This window comes from Heterodontus francisci, chromosome 3 (genome assembly GCF_036365525.1).
Source record: "Heterodontus francisci isolate sHetFra1 chromosome 3, sHetFra1.hap1, whole genome shotgun sequence".
In the NCBI taxonomy this organism is placed as follows: Eukaryota; Metazoa; Chordata; class Chondrichthyes; order Heterodontiformes; family Heterodontidae; genus Heterodontus; species Heterodontus francisci.
The window spans coordinates 126,617,421-126,641,950 of NC_090373.1; the positions used below are offsets into that span (position 1 = coordinate 126,617,421).

Sequence of the window (24,530 nt, forward strand, 5' to 3'; positions counted from 1 at the left end):
TAAATACAATCCAGGACAAAGCAGTCCGCTGGATTGGCACCCCATCCACCACCTTAAACATTCACTCCCTCCACCACCGGCACACAGTGGCTGCAGTGTGTACCGAATACAAAATGCACTGCAGCATCTCACCAAGGCTCCTTTTACAGCACCTTCCAAACCCGCGACCTCTATCACCTAGAAAGCCAAGGGCAGCAGATGCACAGGAACACCATCACCTGTAAGTTCCCCTCCAATTCACACACCATCCTGACTTGGAACTATATCACCCGTTCCTTTACTGTCGCTGGGTCAAAATCCTGGAACTCCCTTCCTAACAGCCGTGTGGGTGTACCTACATCATATGGACTGCAGCGGTTCAAGAAGGTGGCTCACCACCACCTTTTCAAGGGCAATTAGGGATGGGCAATAAATGCTGGCCTGGTAACAACACCCACATCCAGTGGAGGAATAAAAAAGGTGAATAATGCTCCTATGCAAATAAACCACACAAAGCTTAGGCACATGGGTCATCAAATCTGCCAAGAAGATTGTGGAATAAAAACAAGAAATGCTGGAACCACTCAGCAGGTCTGGCAGCATCTGTGGAAAGAGAAGCAGAGTTAACGTGATTGTGGATATTTGCATCAAATACATTTGCAGCGTTTAAATGGCATAATGCACGGAATGCAAGTTTCCTGGTTTTGTTAGCACAATATAAGGTGCCATAATAGTGTAATAATGGTCTAAGCGCTGAAGACTGTGAAGAAATTCTGGGTTGTTATAAATTGGCTGAGCAAAGACTGTTTCTATTTGTTCTTGGGATGTGGTCGACATTTGCAATGCCACATTTATTATCCATCCCTAGTTGCCCTGAGAAGATGGTGGGAAGTCTTCTCCTCAAATAAATGCAACCTTTTATGGTGATGGTGCTCCCACGATAGTATTGGGTAGACTATTCCAGAATTTTGAGTCAGTGACAATGAAAGAAAAGTGATCTGCAACCAAGTCAGGATGTTGTGTAATTCAAATGGACATTTCAAGTGCTGGTGTTCCTATGATGTTGCTGCTCTTGCTAGACTTGCTGGTAGATGTCGCAGGGAAGGGAGGAACTCTTGTAATAACCTTGATGAGTTTCTTCAATGTATCCAGTAAATGGTGCATACTGCAGCCACTATGCATTGCAATCCTCACTTTAGCCTTGTAGGTAGTGGGCGAGGCTTTTAGAGGTCAGAAAATGTGTCACTCATCACAGTATCCTAAACCTCTGCCAGCTGTTCTAGCTGTTGTATGGGCCAGGTAATCTTCTTGCCAAAGGTGACCCTAAACATATTGATGGGGATCTCAACCATGGTGGTGCCATTAATGGTCAGCAGAGATAGCTGATATTTGTTTTACCTGAGGTAACCCTTACTAAGCACTTGTGAGGTGCAAATGTTACCTGTCACTTGTTAACCTCAAGCCTGGTGTTGTCCAAGTCCTACTATGGGATGGCATATGCTGCTTCATTATCAGAAGATTTGGAATCATCAGTGAACTTATGTTTGAGTGAAGGTCATTGATGAAGCAACTGAAGATGATTGGGCGGAGGACACTTTCCTGAGTAACTTCTGCAGCAACTGATTGAAAAGTGCCATCTCTGAGTGTTTAACACATTTCCTGGTACCTATTTTCTCCCGACAATATGTGCAGAGTTTTACCATTCACTGGAAGTTCTGATGCTTCTTACTATTTTACCATTTTTGAGGAGCTTTCGGAGTCTCAGCACTGTCTGAATGACAACTATAGAATCCAGTTGTGCTCCTTTGTGTCATCATCACCACAGCTTTATCAGATATTGTTGGTCATCAATTCAGTCGTTTTTTAACATTACCCTTTAATCAGTAATAATAATTAAAAATAAGACTTGATTCAACATGTAACCTTTTTGCTGCAATGTTTTGTTCAATTTGCAAACAATTCACATTAGAACTCTTGAAAGCAGAGAAGTTTAAGTGGCGATTTAATAAAGATGTTCAAAATTATGAAGATAGAGTAAATAGGGGCAAACTGTTTCACTGGCAGATGGATTGATAACCAGAGGACACAGATTTAAGATAATTAGCAAACAAACCAGAGTTGAGATGAGTTTTATTTTAGATAATGTGTTGTTATGATCTGAAATATACTGCCTGAAAGGATAATGAAGAAGATTCAATAAGTAACTTTCAAAAGGAAATTGGATATATACTTGAAAAGGAAAAGGCTACAGGGCTATGGGGGAAAGAGCAGGACTAATTGGATAGTTCTTTCAAAGAGTCAGCATAGACATGATGGATCAAATGGTCTCCTGTGTTGTATGATTCTTTGGTTTTAGGAACTCCTAGTGAAATTTTTGCAAGAATTACAGTTAAGTCTATTACTTGTGTGTTCTAAATTATGGTAGAAGCTTTGCTGAAGTCCTCAGTAATGGATGTGATTAGTACTTTGAACTTGCTAAATTTTTAAAATAAGTCATGAGACATTAAAAGGCAGCGTGTGATAATTTGAACTCGAAGCATGCCAAAATGTGTAACCTGAACAAAAATTTTACAAAACTGTGCATGACATTCTATTCACTTAACCGACAGTCACTTATATTTTAGAAAGCTGATTGTTAGTCATTACCTCTGATTGTGAACCACTTAACTACAAGACAAGCATTAAGGCCAGAAATCTAAAATTAAGTTCTCGAAATAAAGCTGAGACTAATTTATTTATTGCTCATGACTGGAAAATGAATGATTAAGAGGAAGAAATGATCACAGATGTGCTTTGGAGTCTGGCCCCTGTGTGCTGGAGATGTATTACCTATCAGTTTGGGAGGGTGGGGTATTACAGTGATGTACTGTACAAAAATGTTGCCTATAAATATGTGCTTTAAGGGGGTAATTAGCAGTAAATATAGTTAGGATCACCAGGGAAAATTTAGTACAGATGTGAAAAGAATGAAGAATGGAGTGCTCACATAAATCTGCTAGTGTGGGTTCACCTAAAACTGAAAATGCATTATCTGAATCCGTTATAAATTGTTCTTCACTGCTTTGCCTCTATGTAAGTTCAATCATTTTCAGAATCTAATATTGTAAGTGAGCAGAAGCACATCTCTAAAGTGTTAATGATCTGTGGCTTTAGCACCACTGATATTTTGTGGGTAATTGCTCCACCAGGTTTGGTACTCAATCATATAAACTAAGGAGGTCCCATGATCTGGTTCATGCTGAATTAGCTGATCTGATCGAAAGTGACATTGGTCCTGGGCTACAATAGGAAGAAAGACAACATTCTCATTCCCAATTCTTGTGATATATTTGTGGATATCAAGTTGGGAGAGGATTGGAGCATGCCATGCAGCCTGCTGATACTCAATCAGCCATAATCTAATTGAATGAGGAACAGGCTTGAGGGGCTGAATGGCCTACTCTTATTTCTATATTCCCACCCTTCAGCTCTCAGTGCCTCTCAGTGGCTGGTTTTCCAACCCTTCTGGAAGGTCCTGGAGTCTCCAGGAATGGAGGGTTGAGCTCACAAGCACTGCTGCCAGCAATCAGGAACAAATACTTTGCATTTGCATTTTCCTCCAGTGTACTTTTAGTGCTTTTGGAAAGTTTCTTTTATATGTAAGAGAACACTCCTTTTATGCAATTGTTTACAAAGGATATGGTAAAATAAATGTTTAATGCAGATTGTGTCTTGAAATCTGGAAATGCTAGTGATAGAGCTGTCAGTTAGTTCCACAAGAAATTATTTCAATACGTATGTTTTTCAATTAACGTGACTGCTCAGACATAGGTCTTTAGAAGTTTAATGCTTCGTTGGATATATTAGCATAATTTACACATTATTTCGAAGAATTTGATTTTCAAGTGCCTTTGCAGCTGTGAGATCGGAGTGAAGCTCCAAGATATATGTATGTGCGTGTGTGTGCGTGCATGTGAGCGCACGCAGGGAAGCAGACAGGGGTTTCTGATAAATGTGACAGGCAGCTGAGGACTTTCCAGATGAAGAAATAGAGTGCAAAGGTGTACTCTTGGATGAAATGGTTTGTGTGGCCTAGCTTTTTAAAGCAAATAAAGGTTGCATACTACGGGCAAATATCACGTGATTTTGTGCCACATGATCAAACCTCCAGGGACACATCTAACCAGAGTTGGCGACTCTATACACAGCATTGAAATAAAAACAGAAAATGCTGGAATCACTTGTGTCAGCAAACATCTGTAAAGAGAAAAGACAAGTTAAAGTAATGTTTCAGGTGCATATCCTACAATAATTCTCAGAGTACCCTGGGACAGCTCCAAGATTGTATCTCACAAAGTATTTCCAGTTTTGAAGGTCTGCACCCGAAATATTAACTGTTTTGTTCTCTCCACAGATGCTGCTTGGTATGCTGTGGATTTGCAATATTTTACATTTTTGCTTCAGATTTATAGTACAGGCAGTGTTTTACTTTTTATTTTCAACTTAACTATGCATATTTCATCATCTTCCTCTTATGCCCAGGCTTAATAACTCATCTGATCCAACTACCAGGTAATGTTATTGACACTCATAGATCAAACATAAAGATTTAATGGAGGTGAACAGAAATAAAATCTCATTTGGTCATTTATTTTTTCAGAAGGGAAGGTTCCTCATTTTATAAACAGGCTGTAAATGTGGGTTAGGTCACTAGTGAACAAGTCTGTTGAGGTTTCTTCAGGGTAAATTTGATCCATGTATATAAAAAAAGGCTGCCATTCATTTGACATCATTGAATTGCTGTTAAGTGTGAACTGCTGCTCTTTTTGGCTAAAGTGCGCCCAGTGTTCTGATGACTATGTGCCCTTTTGCTCTGCAACCTTCACCATTAATCATCTACTAATGACCCATAGTCACAGCGCAAAGCTCAGACCATGTTAATAGATTATTCTTAAGACATTCCCAATAAATAAACAGTAACCCCATATGGTTAGCATAACAAATGCTGGAACTAACACTTTATGGGTTAAAAGGTGAGAAAGGGCAGATGTGCCATCTCACTTCAGTAGCACACAGACTGTGAAAGATTTTCTTAATGAGATTTCAAACGGTCAACTGCCTATTAAATTTTGTTGTGACTTTTTAAAAGTTTAATGGGCTGGGTTTTGTTGGTTGCCGTACATAAAAGTGAATGGTGTTTCCCCTTAGCCAATCATTTATCAAATATCTTATCTGTTTGATTGCCTTTCATTAACCAATATGATATCTCCCTTTACATTGGCCCTGAAGTAAAATATAAAAAAACAGTTATAATGATAGAAGTTTTTTTTTTAAGTTGGTTTTTTTTCGTAGCACTCAGCAGGTTAGCATGTGACATTTAGAATCTTTGGAGAAGATTTTCACTAGCTTTCTCAAACGGAGATGGGGTGTTGGGAAACTTCATGCCTTGCTTTGCAGCATCTGATACAGCCAACCACTCTAACATCCAGGTGAGAAAGGTGTCTAGGGGTCCCTCTCAGCCTTCACCTGGTCTTACCGTAACAGGGTTTAATTTTAAACACAGCGTGTTTAAAGCTCCCTCTTGGTGAATCCTTGTTCATTAACTTCCAATTATAAGGCAAAGAAACCAGCACAAACAGGTTGTCTTAGGTTTGAAGATGAAAGGTTGATATTTATTAAACTTAAACTCTAATTTGGTTGAAGCCTACGGATACATGACCCACCCACGCTAGTATACATATGCGATACACACATGCAAACAGCGACAGAAAACAGCAGAAGAAAAATAAAGTGGAAAAAGTTAGAGGCAATATCTAAAGAGATTTTGTTATGGTTCTTTGAGCTCACTGTAGAGTCCTTGATTATAGGTAGTTCTTGCTTTTCGTTCGGGCACAGTATTCTTTTTAAACCTTGTTCGCTGTAGGAGACTTTTCTCTCTAGCGGTTTATGTGTCTTCAGTGGATTCAAAGGCTTGTGAGAAAGAGATGGGAGCAGACGAGAGAGATCTTCTCAGTCCAGGAGCAAACAATCTTTTTTTTGTACAAACTCTCTGTGGCTAGTTCAAAAAACCCTGGAGCATCCAGTTAGTCATGTGACCAGCTGGTCCAACCAGTCCTGGCCTCTGTGAATTGCATCACCCCAGCAGGCTCTGGAATGCGCTCCCCCCCCACCACCCCCCCCACCCCCCCCCCCCCCCCCCCCACTGTCCGGTGATCAACATCTATTGTGGGTTGAATGTGTCAGGGAATGGTCCTTTACATGCACAAGCACCATCTGTTAGTATGCAAATGTTTTTTCCAGCCACGGCTGATCTGTTCAACAAGTCATTTCCTCGCTCCAGCAACAGTTAAAAATCAATGTTCATATGACAAAACCAATGTGCCTCATTCTTGGCAGGTGGGGATCTGCATGACAATCCTCACATGGTTCCACTCCTAGGAGGAAATTTTATGGGGCCTGCAAGAGTGACTTTCATGGCGGGCAAGGTGACTTAATTAGGCATGAGTTGAAATTTTGTATTCCTGATGACGGATTTTGTTTTGGAAGTAAGTCAGTAGTATGTTTGCAGCAGTCCGGGGTTCACCCTGTACTGTGGTGGAGTCCAGCTTTCCATGCATTTGTATAACATGAATACTCAATACCCTACAATTATTTCAAATTAAGTCCTGCCTGCCAGATTAAGTTAGTGGCGAATGGGAATCTCGTGGCACCCAGTTCACGCTTGTTTAAAGGTGGTGTGCACAAGTCAGCTTTGTACAGTTGTGTCTGAGGTCAGTGGTTTTCTTTCTTGAACTCTTCGGCACAAAGAAGATTAACATTGGAATGGCTGTTTGACTCCAGGCTTGAGACCAGCAGGAATGGAGAGGAAGGCATGGGGGTGGGGGGGGGGGGAGGGGGGCGGGACACAGGATGGGGTCTTAAGTGTCTGGAGGTGCAGGGAAGGGAAAATTGTTGCATCCAGGGTGTGTACTCGGTGTTGTTGATGCTGCATCTAACTGGTGGGCCGGGGGGTTATTCTGAGCAGAAGATTAGAGTGATGGTCATGACGGGCCTAAAGGGAAGGGTGAGTCCTGTCCACGTCAAGGTGCTATGGGCTGAACACAGGGTACTGGCTGGTGGAGGGTACGGTCTCAGTCACAGGGAGCAGTTGAATTCGGTTAGGGGGAAGGTCGAGACTAAGGGTTGGGTATTCAATATCATCATAGGGAGGGGAATGGGACTCGGCAGTTACTTCGAGGTGGATTTTTCGAGGATCAAGGGTTAGAGTCGGCACTTCGATGGTCACAGGTGTAGGAATAGGGACGAGGGATGGCATGTTATCTGGTTTATAGTTATCCGGCCCAAGGTAAAGAATCAAAGAGGGAAGGTGTAAGGTAACATTTGGTGAGTCAAGGGTGATGCTGGAAGGTGGCAGGAGGCGGTTGGGAGGTGGGGAAACTCACCTTGATTGTCACATGCACCGTTTTGCCAAATGATACTGGAAACTATGTGGCCGTTCAAGGATTACAAATCAGTTGGGAGGAGACCAATGTGAGTCACATACAAGCTATCTGCTCATTATTTCAATGGTAAAGCTCCATGGCAAAACGTGGGTGAGTTTTAGCACTGGTCTCATTTTAACAGTTGCAAAGCTGCAAAGGAATGGGTCTCCTACCATGGGAAGAAAAGCAGAGGATGTGACTGGGGATGGCTCTTGCAGCTCAACGGCTGATGCCGCAACACCAGCAGCAGGCAGCACAAGAGGGGGAAGCTGCTCAGAACAAGGCCATCCAGGGAAGGCATTACAGAAGATGGGTGCTGGTGCATCAGTGCAACCACCCAACAAGGACAAACTAACTTCAGATGTCCAAGAGTCAATGCCAGAGACGTTTGAGGATGTCATGTGAGATGGTCACTGAAATTTGTGCAATCATTCAGCATGACCTACAACTGCATAGTTTTGGTGGGAATCCCATGCCAGTTGCCCTCAAGATTACTGCTGCACTCAATTTCTTTGTTAGCAGTGCTTTACAGGGCTCAATGTCTGACATACATGGCATCTCCCAGGCTGCTACTCATAAGTGCATCAAAGAGGTGACCAATACCCTATTCCATCATGCCAATGATTTCATCTATTTCATAGTAGATGCAGAAAGCCAGGCAGCAGGGTCTGCAGCCTTCTGTGCCATCGCTCGTTTCAATAGAGTGCAAGGGGTGATCGACTGCACTCATGTGGCCTTTACAGCTCCTTGGGACCAGTCAGCTGCATTTGTGAATCACAAAGGCTTTCATGCTTTGAACGTTCAACTAGTTTGCAACCATGGGTGAAAAATCATGCAGATCTGTGCTTGCTTCCCAGGGAGCCGTCACGACTCATATGTCTTGTGAGACTCACAGCTACCAGGGATTTTTAAAGCACCAGGCCAAGTTGACGGCTGGATCCTGGGTGACAAGGGTTACCCCCTTTGGAGATGTTTAATGACACCAGTGCGGCATCCCCAAAGCGCAGCTGAAGAGATACAGTGCTGCTCACGTATCCACCAGAGCCATCATCATGGCTTGCTGAAAATGCACTTCCACTGCCTTGACCGTTCTGGAGGGGCTCTGCAGTATGTACCACAGAAGGTTTCACAAATGATCATTGTCTGCTCTGCACTGCACAACCTGGCAATGCAACAGGGACATATTTGCATGCAGAGTAACAGGAGGAGCAGCAGTCCTCCTCAGATGAGGATGAATATGGTGAGCATGAGGTGGAGGACAATAATGTGATGGAGAATGTTATGGATGTTAGAGCCATGGAGAGACGTGCAAGGGACATCAGAGAGAACCTTATCTTTGGACTTTTGCACTTACGTAAGTGAAGCTCAAACATTAGAAACTTCAATTTCACAGAATGTTCAAATAACCCTGTGACCTGAATCATTGTTGTAATGTAGAAACACGCCTCGAGGAACATGAACAATTGCACCTGCAGTGGAGATGAGCTTGACGTCCTGTCTGTTATGAACTTTGTTGAAAACTACCTGTTTCTCCATGGTAATAGTGTCTTGCATCCAGGCATAACCCCTGAAACATAAGATGCTACACCGTTACAGCGCTTAGATTATACCTGCACATCAAAACCGATCCGAGTTGCAATGGTGCTGCAGCAGCTTCTATACCAGTCTTGTAAGAGAGGGCCTACAGAACTTACTTTGGAAGGCATATCGCTATGGAATACTGCGAAAAATCTTCATGAAGCAAGCAGCTGTCATTGAAGACTGAAGGCACAAACGTCAACTGTAACAACACAACGGTCATTCTCCAAAATCCTTTGAAAACATAAATGCGTGCCAGCCATTAGGCGAGAATAATCATTCTCCTTTTCCGATCGCAAACTTTAAATGACATACTAGAAATGTATGAAAAGTGAATCAAATAAATGTATTTCACACTATTATACTTTGAATGTACGCTATTATAACCACCTGTGCCATCTTTGTGCTCATAATTCCTTAATTTTTCTTTTTCTTCTTCTTCCACTACGTCTTGGTGCCACCCCAACATTAGCAGCTGAGGTTGAGGCAGTTTGCTCATTGTGCTGCCCCGTTGTCCTGGATGACTGTGGCCAGCATCCTCTGGAGTATGGGGCCTTAGAGTTCCATCCTACTGGGTGCTTTAGCATCCCCTGTGGGCTGAGCTACTGGAGGTGGGGGGGGGGGGGTCAATGTCAGGGGGGAGGGGAAGATGAAATGCCATTACCCTGAGGATGTCCTGAGAGGAAGGCTCTGGTCCAACTGGCATGTGCTCCTTCTCCATCTGTGTGCATGATGGCACCTGCCTCTCTCAATAAGGGGAAGGAGCACCTGGAGTGAGGTTCAGGTTCTTTGTCCCCCTCTTGCTTAGACTCTGCTGCATCAAACCCATGGCTACAGCAATGGAGTGCAGGTCAGAATGCATAGGTGTCGAGCGCTCAACCAGACGCGCCATGGAGCTTGCCAAACCCTCCATTGAGAATATGCCTGGGACATGGCAGACGTCATGGCTTGCATGGAATCCTCCATGGCATGTGCAAAGCCACGCATGACCTCAGGCATCTCCGACATACTTTCCCCATGATTTCTCTGCAGATCTCTTGTAGCCTCAAACAGCAGACCATCATGAGCATAGGGCTGAGCAGGGGCCTGATCCCCAGCAGTCCTCCGATTGTCAGGGGACCCGGCTGGCACATGCTCCCTCAGCTGCTAGGATGTGTCTGTGTCATGAACACCAGCTTGTGACCCAGATTAGAATCTCAAACCCCCCATGGACCGTGTGGATGTATCTGCGCTGGCAGAGGTAGAAGAAGAGGCAGGTGACAATGCACCCTCTGGGGTATTGGTGGCATCATCCCCAGAGATGGTGGTTTTGCCTTGCAGCATTCCGCTGGTCAAGTGCAGGCACCTGCAGTGGCAACACAAACAGAGGCACTTTAAGCATCATTACATCATGAGGTCACCACTTTTTCACACATTCCTCCGTGTTCACATCAAGCAACAACAGTAATAGAACACTTCACCCTTACGCCTTGACGATTCTGCCTTGCTGTCAGCAATTGTTCGATCTCTAGCCACGTCTACTGCCTCCTCCTCTGCTAGGGTCAGGATTCTTAAATTGGACACTCCTCCATTTGTTTTGGTCCACTCCTGTTGATTATCGGACTGTTAATCCTGTAGGAGAAAGTGCTGATTTAATGAAATGTCAAAGGATTCCTCAGACCCATTGTCCACATACATCATCATCATTGATTGGGTTCCAAAGTCCACCCCTTCGTCCTCGCCGCAGAACCTGGACAATGAGTGAGAAAGAGTCAAGCAAAACAGGGTGAGGTATTGTGGGACTCTCTATGTCCTGGGCCACTTCGGTTACCGTGAAGGCCTGTTAGGAACTCTAGACATACTCAGCAGATGGGGGTCTGGCAAACAAGTCCTCAACGGTAGAACAGGCGGAGAAGATGTGCCATCTGAAATATCTCAATGGCTGTTCGTGGATGAAGGCTGCAGCAGAACAAAACCTCCCAATTGTCTTGGTTTTCTTGCCATTGGATCAAGGCGTTGTTCCGGCAAGATACATGTGGAAACTGATGTGCAGCAGTTTCATCACATTAAAAGATGCCACGCTCAGGCTTCTTCCTTTCCGAGTGCATCCTCCAAGCCCTTCGGCGATCAGCAAATGGTGATGGGAGCAGGATTGTGATGTCTGGAAGCTTCCAGTCATGATCTGGCACGGAGGTGGCAGTTACAAGATGGTCATCTAGCACTTGAATGAGACAGGTGTGCCTTTTGGCAGCTGTAACTGTGACTGAGCAGCCCTCCACTCTGCTCACCCCTTATTGGGAAGGGGGCTAGAAAAAGTATCCGAAACATAGTCTGCCTCACCTCTCCTGACTGGATAGCTGCATCCAGAGGGATCAACTTCTGCGGTAGAAACACACAAAAGACACAAGTAGTCAAGTTTGGGTCCTGGAACATAAGGACCCTAATGGACACACCTGTGAGTGAATGCCCGGAGTTTCGCATTGCGTTTGACACCCAATAACTCCGTTCATATGACATTGACATTGCCGCTCTGAGTGAGACCAGGCAAGTTGGAGAGGGACAGCTCAACGACCACCGAGCTGGCTATACTTTCTTCTAGAAGGGAAAGTCAGAAGAACGCAAGATTCACGGAGTTGGATTTGCCATCAAGAATGAACTTGTCAACCAGCTTCATAAGTTCCCTCTTGGAAACAATGAGCAACTCATGACTCTTTGTCTCAAACTGGCAAGGAGCCAATACAGCGTGATCAGTGCATATGCCCCAACTCCAGACACTGATGACAAAACCAAGGAAGATTTCGATGCCAAACTTGACCAAGCCATGGATTTCAATGATGAAAATGATCAGGATATCAATGAACTGATTGATTGCAAGCGCAAGACTTTCTGTGCCTGGCAGAATGACCCAAACTCAAAGCAAAAGGAACTGGCTTACCAACAAGCAAAGGCAGAGATACAAAGGACCACCTGCAACATGATGAACAGGTGGTGGGCAGACAAGGGAAAGGAAATTCAGCATCTCCCTGACATGCATGAAAGAGGACAGGCTTATTCGTCTCAGAGACTTCAATGCCAGAGTTGGAAGAGATTCTAATTTCTGGAATGGAACCATTGGCAGGGAAGGAATTGGAAATGTCAACTCCAACGGCATTCTTCTCCTTACCAAACGTGCAGAACATGGGCTTATCATCACCAAACCCTATTCCGTCAGAAGAACAAATACAAAACGTCATGGTAACACCCACGGTCCTAACACTGGCACCTGATTGATTATGTCATCGTCTGTGCCCAGGAAAAGATGTTCGCACCACCAGAGCAATGACAGGAGCTGGACCGATCACCGACTTATTCGTTCAGTCATGTCCATCAAACTGGCTCCCAGATGACGGATGCAGCAGAAGAGATGTTCACGAAAGATCAACATCGAAGCTCTGAAGGATCCAATCAAGAGATCAATTCCAACAATGCCTGAGGGAAAAGCTTTCAAACTTCAATCAACAACAGAGGAAGAGTGTCCACAGTGCTTGGGATGTCCTTAAGTCCAGAATAGGTGGTGGGCAGACAAGGGAAAGGAAATTCAGCATCTCACCAACATGAATGAAATCCATGGCTTCTTCACTGACACATAGACCATTTATGGCCGAAGTACTCAAGGACCAGCTCCTTTGAGGCCTAAGGATGGGGGAGATCTGATCAAGGAAAGGGAAGCTGCCAATGGAGGGAGCATTTTGAAGACCTTTTCAATCAAGAATCCATTGTTGCTGAGAGTGTTTCCAACTCCATCCCACAACATTCAGTTAGAGCCAAGCTAGGACCTCCACCAATGCCTATGGAGGTGATGAAAGCCATCACACAAATGGAGAACAGCAAAGCAGCAGGAGGTGATGGAATCCCCACTGAAATCTTTAAGCATGGAATGGAGAAGAGGAACTAACATTATAGCTCCACACCCTCATCCTACAGATCTGGAATGTAAAGTCCCAAATGATCTCAAGGATGCTATTATTGTGACAATCTTCAAGATTGGGACACATCCAACTCTGGAAATTACAGAGGCATCTTGCAGGAAAGATCATTACAAGAACCATTCTGAACCACTCATTACATTTGCTGCAGAGCTACTCCCCGACTTGGGTTGGGTTTAGACCATCAAGAGGCACTGCTGACATGATTTTCACAGCTCGCCAACGACAAGAAAAATATTGTGAACAACATCAACCTCCTGATCTTGACTTGACAAAGGCCTTCGACTCTTTAAATTGTGAGGCACCCTGAAAGATTATTGTTGAAGTATGGATGTCCTCCAAAATTCGTCATCATCCTTCACCTGCTTCATGGTGATATGTGAGCCGGGATCCTGAGCAATGGATCCATTACAGACCCTTTTGAGGTTAAGACAGGAGTTAAACAAGGTTGTGATATTGCCCCCAACCCTTTTTTTCTGTCTTGCTAGCTGCCATGCTCCGTCTGACTAGAGATGAGCTCCCTGATGGAGTGCAGCTTATTTATCGAATGGACGGGAAACTATTTAATCTCAGATGACTCCAATCAAAAAGTAAGACCACCCCGACATCAGTCATTGAGCTCCAAAATATTGGTGATGCTGCAGTAAGTGCTGTGTCAGAAACGAATCTTCAGAGAATTGTCGATGTATTTACGGAAGCAAATGAGAAGATGAGACTTACACTCAATATTCAGGAGACCAAAGTCCTCTATCAGCAAGCTCCAAAATGTACATGCCCCAGCCCCATTGATTAGGATTCATGATGAGTGCCTGGAAAATGGGGAACTCATCCAGTATCTTTCACAGAAGGCTGACATTGATGAAGAAATCCAGCATCACCTGAAATCTGCTGGCACAGCCTTTGAACACCTGAGGTAGCGAGTGTTTGAAGATCGTGACATCAAAACTGAAATCAAGCTCATGATCTACCATGAGGTCGTGATCTCTACCTTGCAGTACAGGGTTGAAGCATGGACAGGAGGCACTTCAAAGCACGGGAGTCATTTCACCAACGCTGACTGTGGAAGATCCTACCATATCAAGTGGGAGGACAGGTCCACCAACATCAGTGTCCTCTCACAAGCAGGCACCACAGGCCTTGAGGCTATGCTTATCTGCCATCGGCTTCATTGGGTTGCTCATATAGCTCAGATACCAGGCTCCCAAAGCAGATGGTCTTCTTCCAGCTCAGTCAGGGCAGACGCACCAGAGGAGGACAAAAGAAGCGATTCAAGAATTTGCTGAAAGCCAACTTGAATAAATACAACATTGACATCAGCTCCTAGAAGACCATTGCCCTAGACTGAACCAGATGGAGGCAGCGTCTGTGGGAAAGATCCCAGCATTTTGAGACCCAACGATGACAAAATGAAGAGGAAAAGCGAGAGCGGCGATAAGAGCAAGCCATGACCCGAACTAATAATACACGACCAAACATCCCACATGCCAACAAATGCCCCACATGCCATAAAGTCTGTAGATCCCAAATTGGCCTCATCAGCCATCTTTGGACTCATGGAAGACAATCATCCTTGCTTGCAAGGGATAGCCAATAAAAAAATCATTCTTTCTGGACTTTCATTCGCACATTGCATCCAAGTGTAAATATATGCCACATTTACACATTCTGCACAATCATTTGATATTTGGCACCAAGGCTGATCACGCATTCCATGACTGCCCATGCCAAGGTGCAAGACATTTGTACAGCTTGGGCAACATCACTTACCCTCGCAGATCTAAGCAAGTCAGTGACACATTTCTGACACTGTACGGTTTTACGGGTGACTCCACAGTTCGAGACCTCTTCTGCCACCTCCATCCAGGCTAGCTTGGTCAGGTGGGAGGGTCTTCTGAGTCCATCCCTTGGCAAGAGCACGTCCTGCCTTTCCCTGATGGCCTGAAGATGAACCTGCAGGGAGGCATCACTTGACCATGGGGAGGGACACTGCTTGCTGGCTGCAATGATGGTGCTGGTGTGGGTGTGAGGAGTCAGATATAAAGGGGGGTTGGTGCTGGGGTGGGAGAGATTGTAAGGGATGAAGGGGGGAAAAAAAATACTTGAATTAAGCAATATGAATAAAGATGTCCCAAGGAAGATTCAAGATCGGTCAGGCTGATGAACCTCCAGGCTTGCACTGCGAATGATTTATAGCCGTGGAGTTAATGGTGCTTTGCAGAAAGACGACAGGTTCCACCAATGAGAATCTGTCCCCGCCGCATGATTGCACAGGTCTCCCATGCCCACCGCTGGCACTTAAATTTAAATACATAATCACATGGGAACCGGCAAAAGGAGCGGAAACAGATGTACCGCCAACTTCCGGATCCGCCGTAAGAGACGCCGTTGGATGCAAAAACACCACGCCTATTTGTCCAAATACAGTAGTGCATCCCCAGCAATGGCTTTGCTTCCCAACCCTGTACAGTCACTTCAAGAGTCCTCAGGGATTTATCCTTGGCCACCTCTTCTTCCTCCTCTAAATGCTGACATCATTCATATACGTAGGGTCAATATTCATACATATCATTTTAATACCCAGCTCTATCTTTCCACCATATTCCTTGCTTAACTGAACCTCTTTGAACTTTCAGGTTGCCTGTTCAACGTGAGGAACCAGATAAGTCAAAATATCCTCCAGGGGAATCTCAGGAAGATCAAAGCCATTGTTTTTGGCCTCCATCATAAACTTACCACTAACTATTTCCCTCCATGGCCATGTGCTCAGGCTGAACCAGACCATGCAAAACTTCGATTAACAGCTGAGTTTTAAATCCCATGTCTATCCATTATCAAGACTGCTTACTTCCACCTCTGCACATTACCTGCCTTAACCCCACTGCAATTGAAACTTCCAACCCTCCTTATCACCTTGACCCAATTTCTCCAATATTCTCCTTGGCAGGCTTCCAATTTCCACCTTCCAAAACTGCCCAAAACCCAACCACCTATATCCTGTCCCACTGTGTGGCAGTCACTCATCACCCAGGCTCAACTGTTGCTCTCTGTTCCCCAATCCATTGAATTTAAAATCCTCATCCTTATCTTCAAATCACTCCGTGGTCTCCGGCCGCCACATTCCTCCATTCCTTAAATCCCCTTCCACCCCTTTTGATCATTCAAATCTGACCTCTTGTCCATCACACCCTCTCTTTAACCCATGATTGGTGGTAGAGTCTGTTGCTACATTGGCCCTATTCAATGGAGCTTAGTCCCTAATTCCCTCCATCCTTCTACTTCATTCTTCATCTTTAAAGACCTTCTCAAACCTCAACTTTTCAACCAAGTTTTTTTTGTCATCTCTGCTCTTTTCCAACTCTTGTACCATGGTTTGATGCCCATTCTTGTACCTCTTTTAGTTTTTCTTCCCCTTTGTAAAACATTTCAGGACATTTTATGTGTTAAAGAAATTATCTAAAAATGCATGGTTAATTTATATGAATGCTTTACCACAGCAGGCCACATGTTAAGATACTTTCTGCTACCTCATGGTCCAAAGGAAAATGTGTGATGATTACATGAGAAAGAGTATTCACAAAGTATCCATCCAGCCCAAATCATCTTTCCCAAATTTTGGTGAATGTTTTTAATTCATTCATGAGATATGGCCATCGCTGGCTAGGCCAACATTTATTGCCTATCCCTAATTTCTGCTGAGAAGGTGGTGGTGAGCTACCTTCTTGAACGCAACAGTCTTTGTGGTGTAAGTACACCCACAGTGCTGTTAGGGAGGGAGTTCCAGGACTTTGACCCAGCGACAGTGAAGGAACGGTGATATAGTTCCAAGTCAAGATTGTGGTGGTGTTCCTATGTGCCTTCTTCCTTGTTCTTCTAGGTGGTAGAGGTCATGGGTTTGGAAGATGCAGTTGAAGGAGCCTTGGCAAGCCTCTGAAGTGCATCTTGTAGATGATACACACTGCTGCCACAATGTACCGATGGTGAAGGGTGTGAATGTTGAAAGCGGTGATGGGGTGCCTATCAAGCAGGCTTCTTTGCCCTGTATGGTGTCAAGCTTCTTGAGTGTCGTTGAAGCTGCACTCATCAAGGCTAGTGGGGAGTAATCCGTCATACTCCTGACTTGTGCCTTGTAGATGGCAGATAGGCTTTGGGGAGTCGGGAGATAAGTTACTCACTGCAGAATTCCCAGCTCTGACCTGCTGTTGTAGCCATAGTATTTACCTGGCTATTCCAGTGAAGTTTCGGATCAATGTGAACCCCCAGGATATTGATGTTGGGGCATTCAGCAATGGTAATGCCATTGAATGTCAAGGGGAGATGGTTAGATTCTCTCTTGTTGGAATAAAGAATTGAAATATTGAGTTGAAATTTATTGAGTTGAAATATATTGAGTTGAAATATTGGCAAGCAAAATCAAGGTGAACCCAAAGATGTTTTATCAATACATTAAGAGTAAGAGGATAACTAAGGAAAGAGTAGGGCCCATAAAAGACCAAAAAGGTAACCTATGTGCTGGGGCGGAAGATGGTGGTATGGTTCTTAATGAATACTTTGGGCTGCATTTTAAGTAGCCAAAGTAGGTGGCGACCATAAAAGAATTTGGCCCGTGCGCACTGGCACCACATGACGGATCCGCCGCAATTTCAAATGTGGCGGCTCATGACCATGTCCACGGCGCCTGCCCCATGCGATGACGTGGCGAGGGCAGGCGAGCCGTCACCAGCAACGGCGTCCGGCGCCAATGCGCAGGCGATGGTGCCGTATTTAAAGGGCTTACAGCCCTCAATGGACATTAAAATTTAAAGGGCCAGGTAAGTGAAAGTTTCGCAAAAATCAAGTAAATTACCTTCCCAAGCATTTTTCCACCCCCCCCCTCACAATGACATTGCAGAAATTCCTGCCCGTCCCCCTCCACCAAATTCGAATATTGAGAATTTGACCTTCCCCCCCCCACCAAAGTTCGACACCTTTGCACTTTACCCCTTCCCATCACTTCCCCTTAACCCCCGCCGACAACCAATCCCCATTGTTGTTACCCCGCTCCCTGCCCCCCATACAGGGAAAAAAATGCTCCCTCCCCCTCCCCACAGTTGTCGCACCGCGTTTCTCCGAATGGGGCTTTGAAGGCACGGCATTGTTGGCTGCCCGAATGAAGATTGGTGAGGCGATTAAGGAGGCGACGGGACCCTCATTAAATCAGGTATGTAAATTAGTTTACATATTGAAATGTGGGTCCCGTCGCTGAACGTCTCTGCCGCCGCTGAGATTGGTACGGGGCCTGCCGCCGTCATGGTCGATGGCGGGCCTCCGCTGTACCGATCTTCATTGCCCCAACCCGCCACCGTTCTAGACGGCAGAGGGGCTTTAAAATCCAACCTTTGCTTCTGTCTTCACAAAAGAGGGGGACAATGCAGATATTGTAGTTAAGGAGGAGGAGTGTGAAGTATTGGATGTGAGAACAAAGAACAGTACAGCACAGGAACAGGTCATTCGGCCCTCCAAGTCTGCGCCGATCTTGATGCCTGTCGAAACTAAAACCTTCTGCACTTCCGGGGACCATATCCCTCTATTCCCATCCTATTCATGTATTTGTCAAGATGCCTCTTAAACGTCACTATCATACCTGCTTCCACCACCTCCCCCGGCAGCAAGTTCCAGGCACTCACCACCCTCTGTGTGAAGAACTTGCCTCGCACATCCCCTCTAAACTTTGCCCCTCGCACCTTAAACCAATGTCCCCTAGTAACTGACTCTTCCACCCTGGGAAAAAGCTTCTGACTATCCACTCTGTCCATGCCGCTCATAACTTTGTAAACCTCTATCATGTTGCCCCTCCACCTCCGTCGTTCCAGCGAAAACAATCCGAGTTTATCCAAACTCTGCTCATAGCTAATGCCCTCCAGACCAGGCAACATCCTGGTAAACCTCTTCTGTACCCTCTCCAAAGCCTCCACGTCCTTCTGGTAGTGTGGCGACCAGAATTGCACACAATATTCTAAGTGTGGCCTAGCTAAGGTTCGGTACAGCTGCAGCATGACTTGCCAATTTTTATACTCCATGCCCTGACCGATGAAGGCAAGCATGCCGTATGTCTTCTTGACTACCTTATCCACCTGCGTTGCCACTTTCAGTGACCTGTGGACCTGTATGCCCAGATCTCTCTGCCTGTCAATACCCCTAAGGGTTCTGCCATTTACTGTATATTTCCCACCTGTATTAGATCTTCCAAAATGCATTACCTCACATTTGTCCAGATTAAACTCCATCTGTCATTTCTCTGCCCAAGTCTTCAACCGTTCTATATCCTGCTATATCCTCTGACAATCCTCATCACTATCCGCAACTCCACCAACCTTTGTGTCGTCCGCAAACTTGCTAATCAGACCAGCTACATTTTCCTCCAAATCATTTATATATAATGCAAACAGCAAAGGTTCCAGCACTGATCCCTGTGGAACACCACTAGTCACATCCCTCCATTCAGAAAAGCACCCTTCCACTGCTACCCTCTGTCTTCTATGACCGAGCCAGTTCTGTATCCATCTTGCCAGCTCACCTCTGATCCCGTGTGACTTCACCATTTGTACCAGTCTGCCATGAGGGACCTTGTCAAAGGCTTTACTGAAGTCCATATAGACAACATCCACTGCCCTTCCTTCATCAATCATCTTCGTCACTTCCTCAAAAAACTCAATCAAATTATTGAGACACGACCTCCCCTTCACAAAACCATGCTGCCTCTCGCTAATAAGTTCATTTGTTTCCAAATGGGAGTAAATCCTGTCCCGAAGAATCCTCTCTAATAATTTCCCTGCAACTGACGTAAGGCTCACCGGCCTATAATTTCCTGGATTATCCTTGCTACCCTTTTTAAACAAAGGAACAACATTGGCTCTTCTCCAGTCCTCTGAGACCTCACCTGTAGCCAATGAGGATACAAAGATTTCTGTCAAGGCCCCAGCAATTTCTTCCCTTGCCTCCCTCAGTATTCTGGGGTAGATCTCATCCGGCCCTGGGGACTTATCTACCTTAATGCTTTGCAAGACGCCCAACACCTCCTCCTTTTTGATAACGACATGACCCAGACTATCTACACTCCCTTCCCTAGACTCATCATCCACCAAGTCCTTCTCTTTGGTGAATACTGATGCAAAGTACTCATTTAGTACCTCGCCCAGTTCCTCTGGCTCCGCACATAGATTCCCTCCTCTGTCCTGGAGTGGGCCAACCCTTTCCCTGGTTACCCTCTTGCTCTTTATATATGTATGAAAAGCCTTGGGATTCTCCTTAATCTTGTTTGCCAATGACTTTTCATGACCCTTTTTAGCCCTCCTGACTCCTTGCTTAAGTTCCTTCCTACTTTCTTTATATTCCTCAAGGGCTTTGTTTGTTCCCAGCCTTCTCGCCCTTATGAATGCTTCCTTTTTCTTTTTGACTGGGACATAGTGAGAGAGCAAGTATTAATGGGATTAGCATCCTTGAAAGTGGATAAATCACCAGGGTCAGATGAAATGTACCCCAGGCTGTTAAAAGAAGCCAGGGAGGAAATAGCGGATGGTCTGCCCATTATTTCGCAGTCCTCACTGGATACAGGTGTGGAGCTGGAGGATTGGGGGAGTGCGAATGTCATACGTTTGTTTAAAAAGGGAGTAAGGGATCGACCGAATAATTACAAGCCAGTCTTACCTCAGTAGTGGGCAAATTATTGAAATCAGTTCTGAGAGACAGGATAAACTGTCACATGGAAGGGCACAGATTAAGCAAGGAGAGTCAGCGTGGATTTGTTAAGGGAAGATCTTGTCTGATTAACTTGATAGAATTTTCTGAAGAAGTAACAAGGAGGATTGGTGAAGGTACTGCAGTTGATGTGGCCTACCTGGATTTTAGCAAGGCTTTTGACAAGGTCCCACATGGCAGACTGGTTAAAAAAATTAAAGCACATGGGATTCAGGGAAATGTAGTCAGCTTGATACAAAATTGGCTCAGTGGCAGGAAACAATGGGTAATTGTTGACGGGGGTTTTTGCGACTAGAAGGCTGTTTCCAGTGGCTTTCCGCAGGGCTCAATACTAGGTCCCCTGCTTTTTGTGCCATATATTAACTATTTGGACATAAATGTAGGGGGCATAATCAAGATGTTTGCAGACAACACAAAAATTGGCCATGTGGTTGATAATGAGGAAGATAGCCGTAGACTTCAGGGAGATATCAATGGACTGGTCAGGTGGGCAGAAAAGTGGCACAAATGGAATTCAACCTGGAAAAGTGTGAGGTGATGCATTTGGGGAGGTCAAACAAGGCAAAGGAATACACGATTAATGGGAGAATATTGAGAGGTGTAGAGGAAGTGAGGGATCTTGGAGTGAATGTCCACAGATCCCTGAAGGTAACAGGACAGGTCAATAAGATGGTTACGAAGGCATATGGAATCCTGTCGTTTATTAGCGGAGGTATAGAATGTAAGAGCAGGGAGGTTATGCTGGAACTATATAAATCATTGGTTAGGCCACAACTTGAGTACTGTGTGCAGTTCTGGTCACCTCATTACAGAAAGGATGTAATTGCACTAGACAGGGTACAGAGGAGGTTTACTAGGATACTGCCAGGACTGTAAAAATGCAGCTATGAGAAAAGATTGGATCGGCTGGGATGTTCTCCTTGGAACAGAGGAGGCTGAGGGAAGATCTGATTGAAATGTACAAAATTGTGAGGGGCCTGGATAGAGTGGATGTGAAGGGCCGATTTACATTAACGGAGAGGTCAGTGACGACTAGGGGACATAGATTTAAAGTGATTGGTAGAAAGTTTAGAGGGGAGATGAGGAAAAATGTGTTTACCCAGAAGGTAGTGGGGGTTTGGAACTCAATGCCTGATAGGGTAGTAGAGGCAGAAACCCTCACCTCCTTTAAAAGGTGTCTGGATATGCACCTCAAGTGCTGTAACCTGCAGGGCTACGGACCAAATGCTGGAAGGTGGGATTAGACTGGGTGGCTCCTTTTTCGGCTGGCACAGACATGATGGGCAAGTGGCCTCTACCTGTGCCGTAACATTTCTCTAATTCTATGATCATTGCCTGGCGCTTGTGTAGCACGAATGTAACTTGCCACTTCTCAGCTAAGTCTGAAAGTTGCCCTGGTCTTGCTGCATGCGAACATGGACTGCTCCAATATCTGAGGAGCTGCAAATTGTACAAAACACTGTGCAATCATTAGAAAATATCCCTCGATCTGACCTTATGATGGAGACAAGATCATTCATGAAGCAGCTGAAGATGGTTGGGCCCAGGACACTACCCTGAGGAACTCCCTCCCCACCATCCCACCTGATTTTATGTGCTCCCACCTCCAAACCTGCCACGGGGGAGAGTATAAAATTCCACCCAGTGTCCCAGAAAGTTTCCACAGGTGTTTCAGAGGTCCTCTTCACAGCTTCAGCAGCAATGAACGTGAAATATTGTGCAATCAACATCAGCTCCGTGTTTACTCCCAACAGCTGGTCGCTATTAGGAGAGGGCATTAGTTGAGGTGCTAGCCACCAAAATACAGTACAGTATGTTAGGACCAAGATAGGAGGAGAGCACTGTCTCTTTTAGTTCCACTTCTCCACAGGTCACACCATAAATTTAAATGTTTACCCATTTACCAATGCGGTCAATTATATATTCTACTCTTTATCCCAAAATAAAATACACCAACCAGGTTGAATAAACAACAACATTATCAGTTTATTATCAAACAAGACTTATCCAGTAATGAAGCAAAGCATTAACTCATAGATTGAAATATGAAAGTTCCCTTTTTAAATTCTCCACATATACTGAAAAAAAAATACAGAAATTCTCTCTGCAGAGGTCTGTTACAAAAATAGACAAAGAAAGAATACTTTGGCCAAATACTTGCTAATTCTTGAAGAAAAAAGAGAAGATATGGAAGGAAGTCAGTTGTTCCTTTTGGTCTGGCATCCGGGTATATGGAGGCAGGTCACTGGGATCTGTTCTAAAGCAGTTCTTTTCAGGCGGCATTGAGAATTAATCTGGCAGGTTTTTCCAGCTTCCCAGGGGTTTTAGTTCTCCCACACTGGATCATTGCAGGGTTTCTTCAAAGAAGTAGAGAAAGAGGTGAGCTGGGTGGTTTCTTTTTCCTTGGCAGGCAAAATGCCAACTGTCTTCAAAACAGTTCACACCCCAACTGACTTGAAAAACAATATTCAAACCCCAAAATAGGAAGTAAACCTCCTGACCTCCATAAACCTTTACATGTGGCTTCTTTGTAAACATCTTCCCCAGGTCACCAAAGTTTCTGTTGTTTACTGAGCTTGAAGCATGATTCCTGGGACAGGTTGTTTTAAAACAACATCTCCATGTCCTTTCAGTGAACTGTCAACAACTATGCAAAGTCCAACATTGATGCAATCTGCAGTCTTCCAATGAATCCATCTCCATAATTTAAATATGAGTCCTCAAAAAAAATTTTACAAAAATATAGAAGCATCTTCATAACAAGCCTCTTTAACAAGCACTAGCGACATTTTAAGTGGCAATCTGCTGTTTAATGAGTCTCCAGGCAGTTGTTTCTAGTGCTGCCTTCAACTCCTTTACCAAGATATGCCTAACATGGACTAAACCAGCTTTGCAGCTTAAGACCCTTCCTCGGGCACCTCGGATCTCTTTAGCACCTAATGTATTCAGTGAAAATTGCCTCCGCACACATTTAAGGACAACCTTTAACACCAAGTGGCAAACAAGAGTTGCTTCTTTAGTAAACCTATTGTTCTGTCACACAGACATGGGACCCAGTGTGCCAGCGTGATTGCAATGGACGCCAACAACTCGTTTTGTGGTGTGGGCATCGCTTACAATGCTCGGATTGGGGGTAAGTATTCATTGTCAGCATGCAGCGAGGTAAGAAGGACCTTTGTCCGCTTCATGCTTTTTTCTATTTTCTCAATCATTCAAGAAATACACTATACAGGATATTGGATGCATAATTTCCTGTAACCTTAATTTAAAATAAAATATTTTCTATATATACTGGCAATAGAATTCTATAGTGGTCAGAGTGGATAGTTGCTCTACTTCTGCTGCATTCACTGAAAATATTCAAAATTATGGATACCTGGGAGTGATTTGAAGACTGTGGTCTTAAATGATATCATAAGGTAGAAATTACATTCAGTTGCGTTTTGTGCTCTCACGTTGGTTTCGACTTCCCTTGTCATTTACCCCTATGCAATCTTTGGAAAGGCTGACAAATATCCAAATACTATTTTCAATGCTTAGAAAAGCTAAAATATTTTTTATCCTCAAATGCTTTTAAATTTTCACAGCAGCCCTTTAAAATCTGCTTGTACAGGATGTCCCACACATGCATAAAGCCCCTCCTTGCAGCTGGGCTACTATGTGCTGGAAGTGTATTCTAAATCTGGAAAGGACACAAGAACTGCCCTCTGTGCTACTTGTGCTGGTAATATTAGGATAAAAGATTGTCATTTTTAATGCAAGAGTTTTTAAGGTATCATTTTTTGAAAACTCGTTTCTATGGCAATCCTGGCAGCTGTGAGCAATGCAATATGAC

At 44.5% G+C, this 24,530-nt stretch overlaps 1 protein-coding gene across 1 annotated transcript in view; it reads left to right on the forward strand.

Moving 5' to 3' along the window:
• Positions 1–24,530, forward strand: part of LOC137367139 (PC3-like endoprotease variant B) — a 650,040-nt gene that overhangs the window by 46,691 nt on the left and 578,819 nt on the right. The window contains exon 4 of the mRNA XM_068028579.1: positions 23,740–23,828. Coding sequence (XP_067884680.1) covers positions 23,740–23,828 — 89 coding nt within the window. The remainder of the gene's footprint in view (positions 1–23,739; positions 23,829–24,530) is intronic.